This window comes from Sinohyriopsis cumingii, chromosome 2 (assembly GCF_028554795.1).
Source record: "Sinohyriopsis cumingii isolate HCF-2022 chromosome 2, ASM2855479v2, whole genome shotgun sequence".
In the NCBI taxonomy this organism is placed as follows: domain Eukaryota; kingdom Metazoa; phylum Mollusca; class Bivalvia; order Unionida; family Unionidae; genus Sinohyriopsis; species Sinohyriopsis cumingii.
Genome location: NC_142962.1, coordinates 2,361,232 through 2,374,889, shown reverse-complemented (window position 1 = coordinate 2,374,889; position 13,658 = coordinate 2,361,232). Strand labels below are relative to the sequence as shown.

Below are 13,658 nucleotides of genomic sequence, written 5' to 3'. Positions count from 1 at the left end.
TGCTGCTGCATCATTTCGTTTAGTTTCTATTCCACATTAATTTCCGGTGATATATATGCATGCTCTTAGTGTTCGTTCTTGTATGTGATTATCTATGTAATAATTAGGTATATTGTGTATATATTATTCATTTTAGGGGTCTTTCAAATGTTTAACTTTTTGTTTAAACGTTGTTTTAAATATGAATGTTATGCATTGATATAAGGGAATGTCTCTGCATCTCTACTTCTAAAATACCAATATTGCTCTGTCAGCTTTATTTCTTGGTTCTTTAGGACTCCTCTTGTTTGCTGTCTTGAAAACAAAACAAGTTAAAATTTACAATCATAACAATAACGCTAGAGTAAAGATAAACGCTTTACTTTATTCGGTATTGGTTTTTGGTATCTTTTTCTCTATCTATGTACCTGTTGACTAACGGTGCAATTTCCTCTTCCCACTCGTCAAATATTCGTTCTCATTTATCACTGTTTCTTTTATTTCTGTTCGTTTAGTTACATTACGTTTCTTGTTTATTTTCTTTTCTATTTAAGATGGGATCAGTGGAGTCTTTACAAAAGTCTTGCAAGTGGCAACAGGCTGTCTTTCTCGGGGATATCTTAAGCGGGGACAAATATAATGACAAATACTTTCTTATTCTTCCCCATGACTGAAAGAATTGACATTTTTTGTCTGAGAAAGACTGTTTATAATGCGAGCATCGTTTTATTTGCGTTATAAGAAAATGATAGCACACTCCATTGATATGAAATCACAGCTATATATGACAATAAAATACAAGTAGTCTCTTTTTAAGAACTGGTAGGATTATGCAGAATTATGTACTTTGTCAATGTGAACATGGAAATGGGCCACGGTTTCGAAATTATTCCCGAACAATGAAAATCTTTCTGAATTCGGCTAATTTAAATCAAGTATATTGGGATTACCCACACAGAAGAATCCTGTCGTACATATTATTAGGGAAATGAAAGGTGAAAAGATGCATCTGTTAAACATTCCATGCGACTAGTAGCAGGGTTCTTATAAGGGATGTCATTTCAACTTTTTTCGGGGGGGGGGGGGCAAATTTGATTTAGGGGGCGGGGGCAAAACTTGATGGGGGGGGGCAAAACTTGACGGGGTTGTTAATTTTCGTATATAGGCTACAGCACATGCAAATTCAGGAGAGGGGGCAAATGCCACCCCCCCCCCCCCCCGCCACCACCCGCAATGACGTCCCTGGTTCTTATCTTTAGCTAAATGGAAGAGATTACCTTACCGTGGTTTTCTAATTCGCCATTGTTTTCATTGGCTGTTCTTTAGAAAATCGGCACAGGTGCGTTAGCATCATTTCAGATGCTCTGTGATTGAGCAATATGGTAATGAAAATGGCGAATTCTGAAGTTAGTGAATATATCTGAAATAATTTGCTATGTTCATTTTTTATATAGAAGGTATCGAAGATATATCACATCCAATAACCGTGTCCTATGATAACGTTAGCATCGTCATTACGACTATCAACATCAATGTGACAATCATTGACCAGTATTAGTTTTATCATTATTATTATTATTATTATTATTATTATTATTATTATTATTATTGGTGTTGTTGTTGCTGCTATTATTATTATTATTATTATTATTATTATTTACAGGTTGTAGAGTTGTTTATGATAAGTCTTAGTGATTTTATGCATCCTATGCATCTCCATGGATACCGGTTTCGTGTGGTTGGCAACGGAATGGTAAGGGAGATAATAGATGACATTTCTTACCCTTTCCCTGCCTTTGAAATGTAATGTTAAGTATAACGATGACAACATGCTGATCTATTTATTTGCACACACACAAACACACACACACACTTACACACACACACACACACACATAAGAAAAGAGATAAGATCGTTTTCGAAAATTACATGTCCGTAGCGTCTTAAGAGAATCGATATTTGTCGAAATTACACGATTATCAGTCATAACGATTATTTGTCATGCAGGCCATATAATGTCTTTACTAGCCAAGGTTCCGATATGCTAACCCAATCGACACTTTGGCGGATCGATCATATATTTCAGTGCTTTGTCTAGTGGCTTTCATGAGTTGCCTCTCTGAGCATGTAATTAACCAGTAGCGTTTAACAGCGGTGCATTGTATACCAACCAAAAATGGTGGAGGCAATTGATTTCAAAAGGATATGTTGCAAGTTTAACATTAAAAGTATGCCAGAGAGAAGCTATTACATGTATAGTTGAGTGAAAGGATGTATTTTTACAAACACGTGCCGGCAGGGGAAAACTGCTTATTATTGAGTCCATTCCAGTTGTGTACTCCTCTTTTCTCGAACAACTTGATTTTGATTTGGTGATGTTCGCAAACCCGAAGCACAGGAATATCTGAATGAACCGCCAAAGTGTAGATAGGGGTTAACATTATCAGAGCGTTGGCTAGCGAAGATGACCATATGATAACTAACATAAACAGCAAATTTCAAACGGCTCGTACCATGCACAGTTTCTTTAACCACAAAAGTTGTGTATTTTACCTTTAAAAAACAAAATGCAGGAAAAATGTGAAGGACACGAATCTCACAACTAAGATCATACAAAATAATACGGTACACACCGCTTAATAAGATAAAATTTGCTTGACAAAATGTTTTCATTTGTTTTTGTCTGTTACATTGTTCGCAGATAACACAAATTGTCGAAGAGTTAATTTTTTATGTGAAGCATAAAAAAAGGTAATTATTGTGCTTAGACTTTTCTCAGTTCAAGATTTCTAGGTTAGAGATACTTTAAAAGAAAAGAAATGATACTGTTTCAAGGCAAAATGTTATGTAATCCGATTTTTATGTATTGTGTTGTGACACTAATCTTCCATAGGTAATGTCCGTTTACCTATTCTGATATTTTGTGGTCCAGTCAGGCATCGCCTGCTGTAGTAGATGGTACTAGCTGTGATTGTTGTTGCAGAGTGGACAGCTACACCGGAATCCCTCTGGAGTGTCCTTCCTGGTGGATCAGGCGACAGAGCAGATATTCTCCTCTGCCGGCAGATGGCAAGAGATGTGTGGACAACTCAGGGCATCAGGTCGAGTATAGAAGGAACTGATATTCGACTCTGCATCCGGACGTGTCTCTAGAAGTCACGCTTTTTTGTGTCATTCGATTCAGACATGCCTTACATCCAATTCACGCGCAATTCGTGACACTATTTCCCTTTATTACCCTCCCATCTCCCCACTAGACGAGTCCAGTGGCGATGGGAGAGCGACGGTGTAGCACGTGTTGATACGCTGGAAGCTACATCTGCATTCTTGTACATCGGTGGCTCATGGCATAATGTCGCTTTTCACTGAACCGAAGCAACAGTGGAATTCGTCACCCCCCACCCCCCCGTGTGACTGAGCAGCCTTTTTTAGGACCACACTGCTGACCTCCGCAGCACGAGGAAGGGGCTAGGAAAGGTTCCAGGAACATTTCTTTCTTCACCTGAACCCTGTTCAGCAAGCCGCTGCTCACGGGAAGCTCACCATAACATTCGAACTCCTAACTAACACGAGAACAAATGTGACGCAACTCACCATCGGTGCCTGCAACGTATGCACACTAATGGTAATTACATCGGTAGATAGATCAAAAAAAAAGGAACAGCTCCGTTTGATAGGTAACTGGCTAGATTCGTCATGCTGATAATAGCCCTGAGTTAAACTCGCCTCGTTGGGAAAGGACAGCCCACCGAGGCAGGTAGGACTACAATTGGTGGAGTGGCCGTAGTAACGAAGAGCGACGTGAAGCTGGTCTTGGATTTGCCATCAAACCACCACTATGTAGCAAGGTCACAAATCTACCAAGGATGTGAATAACAGACTACTGCAAATGAGACATCCACTGTCTCGAAAAAGATGTATAAGTGTCATAAGTGTGGATCCACGTGCGTGCCGGATTTGCGAACGGAAGGGTACTGGTTTTTAACCTGCCATCTAACCAGACTGGGTCAGCTACTGTAGTGTATCTTTGGTCGAGTCACTTCACTCCAGTTGCCTTGGCAATAAATAACCTACCTGTTTTGCAGTGCCTTAATGCACCAAACCAAACCAAACCAAAATAATAAACGCCTTTGAACCAATCATGACCAATCCAGATTAAATTAAGGACACATTTTATTAAGACCTGCAGTCTCTAACTGCAGAAGTGCCAATGGAAGACAAATTCACCATCATAGGTGACATCAGTGCTTGAGGTGGCACAGATCACTAGACATTGCCAGGTGCATTGACAATATTGGATTTGGCAAATGCAACAACAACGGACTCCCCCTGCCTAGAAAATGCCCTGAAATTATCCCATAATCTCCAACACAATGTTCCGTTTGCCAAAACAGCAACAAGACGTCTTGGACGCACCCACACTGGCATCTATTGACTACGTCATCGTCAGAAGAAAAGTCAGGCAGGATGATCGCGTGACGAAGACCATGTGAAGTGCAGAACGCTGGACTGACCACTGGTTCATAGTCTCCCGATGCAGTATCTGGATTCATCCTAGCAGACGACCACAAGGCAAAAATATACCCCAAAAGCTGAATGTCATCGAATCGAATGACGAGAATGTGAAATAGGCAATTGTTGAAGGACTGTGTAACCAGCTGGATACAATCGATACAAACTCACAGAATGTCGCTGAAAACTGGGCATCCTTCAGAGACGCTGTGTACTCACGGCATTCAAGACCCTTCGTGAGACCATATGTGAACGTCAAGTTTGATGAGAACGAGACTTATGAATGAGAAGTATCGGTTACAAAAGGCCTATATAGAAGGCATCACTTGATCATCTACGAAGGCAGCCTTATACACCATCAATGCTCACTAACAAAGAAACATACTTAATTGATGAACAGAACACTTCAGCAACATCGCAATCAACAAGCATCCCTGTGCGAGGAGGTACTACTGCCTCAAGTGAAAATCAATAGCAATCAACAACAATCTCTATGGGAGGAGGCAACTGGTCGACTGCCTCAAGTGAAAATCAATAGCAATCAACAACAATCTCTGTGCGAGGAGGCAACTGGTCGACTGCCTCAAGTGAAAATCGATAGCAATCAACAAACTTCTCTGTGCTAGGAGGCAACTGGTCGACTGAAATTGAAAATCAATATATGATTTGCTGATCTTTCAGTGCTGATGGAAACTGCAATCGACCCACCTGCTGTCAAACGTCGAAGCACCTCAAGCAGATGCTACACTAGCAGAAATATTATAAGCAAACTACGTGCAAATGTCTAGAAGCGCAGATGGACCATTCTACAAACAAATAATGTCTACAAAGTCTTTGTGTTGCCGTCCGTGCTATATGGTTGCGAAACCTGGACGGTGTATAGATGTCATGCCATGAGCTACATGGGGAAACCGATGATGATACGATTGCAGAACAGGGTCCCAAACACATAGGTCCTCACAGGGGCAAACATTCCAAGCATCCAAACTCTGCTGATGCAAAGTTTGTCAGAAGAGCGACTACCAATAATCATGGTTGTTATATTTAATAAAACACTTAAGATTGTTACAACTTAAGACACTTAAGTCAGTTATTTAATGTGTGTTCATCTTTCTCTCTATATTCTTGATAATCTAAATAGCCAATAAAAAGAGACACACAAAATGTTATTTTCTAGTTTGACAGGAAGAAGACAGTAAAGGAGGTGATTGAGATGGACTCTGCAGGACAGATTCCCCGTATCCTCCAGAACCCTATGCATAAAGACACCGTTATGGTACACGGAGGCAACACCTACACCATCATTAGATTTAAGGCCGATAACCCAGGTAAGGGCTATTATTTGCTCGCTTTAAGAAAATTGAGACAATCGTGTAAAATAATTTTGTGGCTATCCCAAGGCATTGTGGCTCAGTGGTCGGTGTAAAGAACTCGTGACCAAACATGTACAGGCTCGAATAATACAACCTAATCTGTCAGAGTTGGTTACTTGACTTCAATTACCTTTAAAATAAATTACCTACAGGTATAGCTCTGCCGTAAAACACCAAAAATATACGACGTTGTCCTTACTAAAGTAGATATTATGCTGCATGTCTGTATTAAATATAGATGCAACACTGCATTACATTACGATACGTGGATCCTTGCATTTATTTTATAGAGGTACATGCAACATTGAATTTTACGGAGGTGCATGCGTACTTGCATATTCCGGCGGTACATATATCCATGTATTTTACGCAGGTACGTGTATCTTTGCATTATAATGAGGTATAAGAGTCCTTACATTTTACTGAGGAATATGTATCCCTGCATATAAATGAGAAGAAAAAAAAATCAAAGGTATTATCCCTGCCTCTTTCTGTTGCTAATTATCACACGAAATAAAATCTTGAATTAAGTTTAAGATGGATGAGATATTCTGAAGCTTTTTCATTATTATGAGTTTCCATCCTGTCAAAATCACATTGTGAATGGCAAATTAACATGCTTTTATTCCTGCATACTAAAATGCATTATTACTGTTTAAAGAATTGCGGTTTTGTGTCTTCGGTACCTTTTAATATGAATAATGGAAAAACATCAGACACAAACACAACAGTAGTAAATGGGGGCACCCTAGCGACAATGGGAATTAGCATTACAAGACCCCTTGGGCAACTCTAGCGACAATGGAAAATTAACATGGAGAAAAATCGTGGGACAATCTGGCGACAAGGGAAATTAACATGGAGAAAAATCGTGGGTCACTCTAGCGACAAGGGGAATTTAACATGGAACTATAGTGTGGGTCTGTCTAGCGACAAGGGGAAATTAACATGGGAATAGAGTTTGGGTTTGTCTAGAAACAACGGGAATTGAATATGGGATTTTTTTTTTAAATTTAAATTTAAATTTAAATTTAAAAAAAAGGGGTAGGCAATGGAAAGGCTATCTCTTTTCGAGAAATATGGCTGGCCCTGAAAAGGGCCTTTGGGTTTATGTTAATATTAATATTAACATAGATGGCATCTGTCACATCTTCTTCTTCTTCTTAAACTCCTTCTAACTGCCGGTCCATACACAAGTACCCTCTTGAGACATCCTTGTCTTTCTATGTAAACTCTCCTCATCCATTGACTAGTATCTGTCCTATCAACAACAGTCCACTTGGACCTGACATACATGAGCATGTCCGTCCTAAACATCATGGAAGACACAAGGGTGGATGACTCAACTGTGGTCCACATCTTGAAGCGACGAGAATAGGTGAATCAATGCAGTGAACTGCGCTTATTTATAGGTACAGGAAGGATTGAAACGGATTGAATTCATTCACCAATCCGAACACGCGTTACAAAATTCAGTCAGCTCGCATCCAATCCGAAGAGAGCAGTCTGTGACGTCACGTGGTCTATATAGATTCGTTAGCGCTTGTGTGCAGTCAATCTATGCGACAGTGATTCAACATGACGGAAACTCAGAAAACGATCCATTGGGGTGCACCAGCAGGGGAGACTGCCCAAGGGAACCCGGACTTACTTTCAGAAGAGGTACATTGGGATTTTGTGGATTTTCTTACCTCGCAAGAATTTGTTCCGGAACCTTCGTTACCTTCTTCATTACCGCAAATGGAGAATTTTAGACAGAGACAGAAAGAAGAATTGGAGAAATTTATGCAACGACAAAAGGAAGCGGAACAAGCTTTTCTCCTACAGCAACAGCAACAGCAACAAGAAGAGGTAAGAAAAAAAGAACAACAAGAAGAAGTAGCAGCAAAGATACAAGAGGGTGAAAATCAAACGGCTACGGTACTGTTGGACATTTTAGCGGAGTTAAGAAGTCTGAAACAAATGTATCAGACTTCTTTATCACGACCGAAGAGAATACGACCTTCCCGAGCTAAACACGCCAACCCTGTGACTAAGCCTATCGTACCACCCTTAGTGATTTCAACCCAATCATCAGAAGTAGGCCTCGGCCGTGGCAAAGGCTTAAGGCAGTTAAAGTTGATTGGTTAAACTCACCCCTACACCAAAATAAAAAGGCCCTTTTCAGGGCCACCCACTTCTCTCGAAAAGAGATAGCCTTTCAATTTGCCAATAACTCAAAAATCAACAAAAAAATACAAACCATTTTACCCTTATAGTACGTGTCTGTGTATGAGTGCGTGAGTGTAGCTTCTTATTTTAAAATCAAAACTCAAAGACACTTACCTTATATCATTCATGTATTCTTTTCTCCATAGTTACAATCCAATTCACAATTCACCACAGAACACTTTAATTAAAAGTTCATTGACTTCTTCTTTCTCCTTGTTTAGTCTCTCTGTTTTTTGAATTTCTTCACCGTTTTTTCCTCATTTTCTTCCCTTCTTCTTTTCTTCTCCTGTTTCTTTGCCTCTTGTAAATAGAATTGTCTTCTTTCTTCCTCTTCTTCCTCTGAAGAATCCCTCTCTTCTTCCGAAGAATCCCTCTCTTCTTCTGAAGAATCCTTCTTTTCTTCTGACTCCTCTTGTTTCTTTTTTGGGCAATCTGGAGACCAATGTCCTTTTTCTTTACAATAATAACAGGTATCTTGACTTTTGTCTTTTTTAGCCCCTGTTTTTTTTTCTCTTTTGACTGTCTGGACTCTCTGAAGACCAATGCCCTTTCTTCTGACAGATATAGCAAGTATCCTGACTTTTATCTCGAAAGGAAGGAGAGTAGTCCGTCGGCTGGTCTGAAGAGAATTTTCTAATGACCCCTCGCAAAGCTCTGACGAAACGTTCGATTTGGTTAGTCTCTTCCATCGTTGTGCTCGGCTTGAGAGTGAAATGAATAGTGAAAGGACAAGACACACACTCTTTTATATACGCTGGTCTGCCATGACTATAAATTAGTCTATGGTGTTTAAACTTGAGTCATTTGACGTTTTGCACTCAAGATGAAACGATCCTATTCATTCGAGAAGAAAGAAGAAGAAAGTAAGAGGCAGAAACGTGATCTATCGCCTCGTACCAGGGCTGAAATCTTGGCACAAATTCATGCCAGTGATTTTGAAGAGGACATGAGTGAACCAGAATCCGAACCCTCTAAACCAAATTCACCACCCTTAGTCAACCCTGAAAAGTACTATCACATTCGAGAGACGGAAAAGCGCTCCTCTAGAAAATTTAGAACCACGGCTTACACCTACACGGTGAAGTTTAAAGATTTCAAGGCCGACGTACCCTTGGAGAAAGCAGAAGGGTTTATCACCGAGATGTGGGATTCTTTGCTCACCGCACTCAAGCGACAATGTCAACCCAAAGAAGACGATCGCTTGACACTATCCATAGATCACGACGGTTTGAAATCCCCTGTTTGGATCGAGTTTAGCAGACCCGCAGAACTAACCCCTTCCAAAATCATGGACAAGATTCAACACGTACAACAATCTAATGACCAGTTTGACATCACCGATGGTAAAGCCACACTGAAAATGGCCCACGTCTCTCTTCCTCAAGGGACAGGACGCAAAAAGATGTTATTGGTGGACAACCTTCGCAACACCAAAACAAGTCTCGTCCGAATTCACAACCCTCAAGACCAGATGTGTTTAGCCCGTGCCATCGTGGTGGGACGAACCTATGCCAACAAGAACGACACGGTATAATGGAAAAGAACCTGGAAAACTATTCAACGATCCGATCGAGCCAAACAACGAAATGAAGCAGAACTCCTGTTACAACAAGCCGGACTGTCCAAAGACACACCCTGTGGCATTCCTGAGATGCAAAAATTGCAAGATGCCCTAGCTCCACGCTACACCTTGAAAGTGCACCCTCAAGAAATGCGTGGACCTCTGTTGTTTCGAGGCCAAGATTTTAAGGACGGAAAATACATTCATGTCTATTATCACGATGAACATTTCGATACCATTACCAGTATCACTGGATTCCTGGGATACAGTTATTATTGTGAGAAATGTGATTATGGTTATAACAATCGAGAGCAACACAAGTCTTGTGGATGGAAATGCCCAGGATGTTTGGCCTCTCCACCCTGTCTGAGCGAAGAACCAGTGCCTTGTTCAACTTGTCTGAGCACGTTTGTCAGCCCTACCTGTTACCAGCAACATTTGAAAACACAAGGTTCACAGAAGAAATGTGCTTGTCAACTCCTGAGATTGTGCCCTACGTGTGGACAAGGCATACGTACCAATAGTACCAAGGCACACGTATGTCGAGGAAAGAAAAAATGTCACATTTGTCGCCACATCGTGGACTTGGAACACGAATGTTACGTGCAAAAATACCAACCCCCACCAGAGGAAGAGGGCGGTCACAAGAAGAAAGGCAATTTCATCTTTTTCGATTTCGAATGCATGCAAGAGACCGGCATTCACATTCCTAATTTCTGCATGGCTCATCGAGCGTGCGAGAAGTGCATTCAAGAACCTATCTTCAGTCATTGCCCTCACTGCAGCAAGATTCCTGGAGGACGTGAAAAAATCTTTCGAGGACCAAACACGTTAGCCGATTTTGCCCAATGGGTCTTAGACCCCATCGACAAGACATGGAGCAAAGAGGACATCGAACGTTACGGAGATTGTCATCGTCATGCCACGGTGATGGCTCACAATTTCTCCGGATACGATGGACAGTTTCTTCTCAGATACTATACGGAACAAGGCACCGAACGTCCTAAAGTCACTTTGAACGGAGCCAAAATCAGTTTCATGCAAGTGGGACAAGTGCAGTTTAAAGATTCGATGAGTTACTTGGCCATGCCTTTGAGTCGAATGCCTAAAACGTTTGGAATGACAGAAATGGCTAAAGGGTACTTTCCACACTTTTTCAATACGGAAGCCAATCAACATGCCGTTCTACCCCATTTACCTGAGGCTCACTATTACGACCCCGACAACATGCGTACCGAACAACGAGAAGCTTTCTACGCTTGGTACCAGGCTCATGCCTCTGACCCCTTCGACTTTCAGGAAGAAATGTTAAAGTATTGTCGTTCCGACGTGGACATTTTACGACGTTGCTGTGGAAAATTTCGAGAACTGTTCATGGAACACGGAGGGGTCGATCCTTTGAAAGAAGCTTGCACCATTGCCAAAGCGTGTTCCTTAGTGTACCGCCAACGATTCATGCCTGAAAACACCGTGGCTGTCATCAGTCCTCAAACGACCCACTATGTCAAGCGTCAATACTCGGTCAAAGCCCTACGTTGGTTACATTACTTGTGCGACAAGGAAGACAAATGGATTCAGCATGCCCGCAACGGAGGAGGCGAAAAGACCATCGGAACGTATTCGGTAGATGGCTGGGACTTAGAAAACCCCAAGATCGTGTACGAGTTTAACGGTTGCTTATTTCACGGATGTCCCATCTGTTACCCTGACCGTGACACTAAAAATCAGTTTTTGTAACGAACCATGGAAGACTTGTACCAGGACACTTGTCAGCGACGCCTAAAGTTAGAACAGCAAGGATACCAAGTGGTGGAAATGTGGGAACACGAGTACGATCACCGTTTGAAAACCGATCCCGAGTTTAAACGTCTCGTGGAAAGTTACCAGTTCATGGACCCGCTGAACCCGAGGGATAGTTTGTACGGAGGAAGGACCAATGCCACCTGTTTGCTGTACCAAGCCGACGAAGAGAAAGGAGAAGAAATCAAATACTTGGACGTGTGTTCGCTGTATCCCTACGTGTGCAAATATTGTCGCTTTCCTGTAGGGCACCCGCAATTGTTGACGGAACACATCGACCTGAAAAACATTCGACAATACGAAGGCTTGATCAAGTGTAAAGTTTTGCCTCCCACGAACCTATACCATCCCGTCTTACCTCACCATTGTCAAGGCAAACTGATGTTTCCTTTGTGCCGAACTTGTGCCGAAACGTGCAACCAGGACCAACCTTGCCATCACAGCCAGGAAGAACGTGCCTTGACGGGAACCTGGGTCAGCGTGGAATTGTTCAAAGCTCTGGACATGGGATACCAACTGTTAGAAGTGTACGAAATTTGCCACTTTCCCAAGACACAACAGTACCACAAGGGTGACCCTACTCAGAAAGGCATTTTCGCCGACTACGTGGATGCCTTTGTGAAACTGAAACAAGAAGCCAGCGGCTATCCTTCCTGGTGTCACACTCCCGAAGACCAAATACAATTCAAAGAGAAGTACTACGTAAAAGAAGGCATCTCTTTAGACCACATCGAAAAAAACGTAGGCAGGCGATCGTTTGCCAAAGTGATGTTAAATTGCTTGTGGGGTAAAATGGCACAACGACCGTGTTTACCCAAGACGAATATTTGACAGAACCTTCCCGCTACTTCCAGATGATTCACGACAAAACCAAATACATGAAACACGTGGACGTCGTTCGAGAGGATTTGATCTTGGTCAATTACGAAGAAGATCTGGACTTTGTACAAGACGACCCTTTTGGAAATGTCATCATTGCGGCTTACGTGACAGCTCATGCTCGCTTAAAATTGTACGAAGCTTTAGAACTGTTAGAAGAACGCGTCCTGTACTTTGACACGGACAGTTGCATTTACATCCATCACCCGATTCAACAGCACCCTGACATCGAAGGAGACCGTTTAGGAGCCTGGACAGACGAGCATCCCGACGACAAGATTCTAAGTTTCGTCAGTGGTGGTCCCAAAAATTACGGCTACGAATACCGGGACAAACAAGGAGAAGTGCACACGACGTGCAAAGTGAAAGGACTGACTCTGAATCATCGTACCAGTCGAGTGGTCAACTTTGGGGTATTGAAAGAAGCCTTGCAATCGGGAGAGGATGGAAACTTTAAAGTGACCACTTATCAACCGAACAAGATTGTACGTTTACCCACTCACCACATCGTCAGTCGACCCCTGGAAAAAATCTATCAAATCGTGTACCAGAAGCGAGTGAGACTTCCCAATCACTTTACGTTGCCGTACGGTCACATCGATATTGGTCAGCATATAAAAAGGGACAACGTCCAAGACCAATAGTTCATTGTTCATTGAAGTAACTTACCATGTCGTTGACGAAGAAGAAACCAGATTGGTTAGGAGTCAAATGTTGGACATCACCGAGACCAGGGTTTTGAGGCTTGGACACAAGAGGTGGCCCAGTATGCACGAGAGTTATTCAAGGAAAAAAGTTACTTTTCAACCTGTGTTAGTGACGGTGCCAGAAGAACCCGTCACCCAGGACAGGACTGTCGTGGACAGGCCTGAAAGACCCTTTCGGGAGGACACTTGTGTGACCTTACCCCCTACTATAGAACTGGTTAGAACTTTACCCAAAACATGTGGTTGTTGTACAGACACTTGTTTTTTATTCCACGTTCATGTGCCTTTTATTCTTGTACTTAAGCCTTTGGCTTTTATGTATTTTTGTCTTTCGTATTCATGTTTGAAAAAAACATTCAATAAACGTGTTCTGAAAAAGTATATAAACTCTTGTCTTGTTTGTTTTTTCGTGTCACAAGTGACATTCCTCACACCACGGCTACCTCTACTGTCTCTGCTCCCTCTTCCTCTACTGTCAAAGTCATCGACGAACACTTAGATCGTGCCAGTTGGGAGGCTTTGTATCTTCGCCATCCCTTTAACATGCTCATTGCTGGACCTAGCGGTTCTGGCAAAACTGAATTCGTCAAACGTTTGATCGAACATAAACATCATTTGATCGATCGGCCCCCTCA

The 13,658-nt window shown here is 41.9% G+C and overlaps 1 protein-coding gene across 1 annotated transcript in view; it reads left to right on the top strand.

The window, feature by feature from the left end:
• Positions 1 to 13,658, top strand: part of LOC149804208 (multicopper oxidase 3-like) — a 114,200-nt gene that overhangs the window by 84,644 nt on the left and 15,898 nt on the right. Inside the window, exons 11-12 of the mRNA XM_089951260.1 lie at positions 1,643 to 1,732; positions 5,670 to 5,820. Coding sequence (XP_089807386.1) covers positions 1,643 to 1,732; positions 5,670 to 5,820 — 241 coding nt within the window. The remainder of the gene's footprint in view (positions 1 to 1,642; positions 1,733 to 5,669; positions 5,821 to 13,658) is intronic.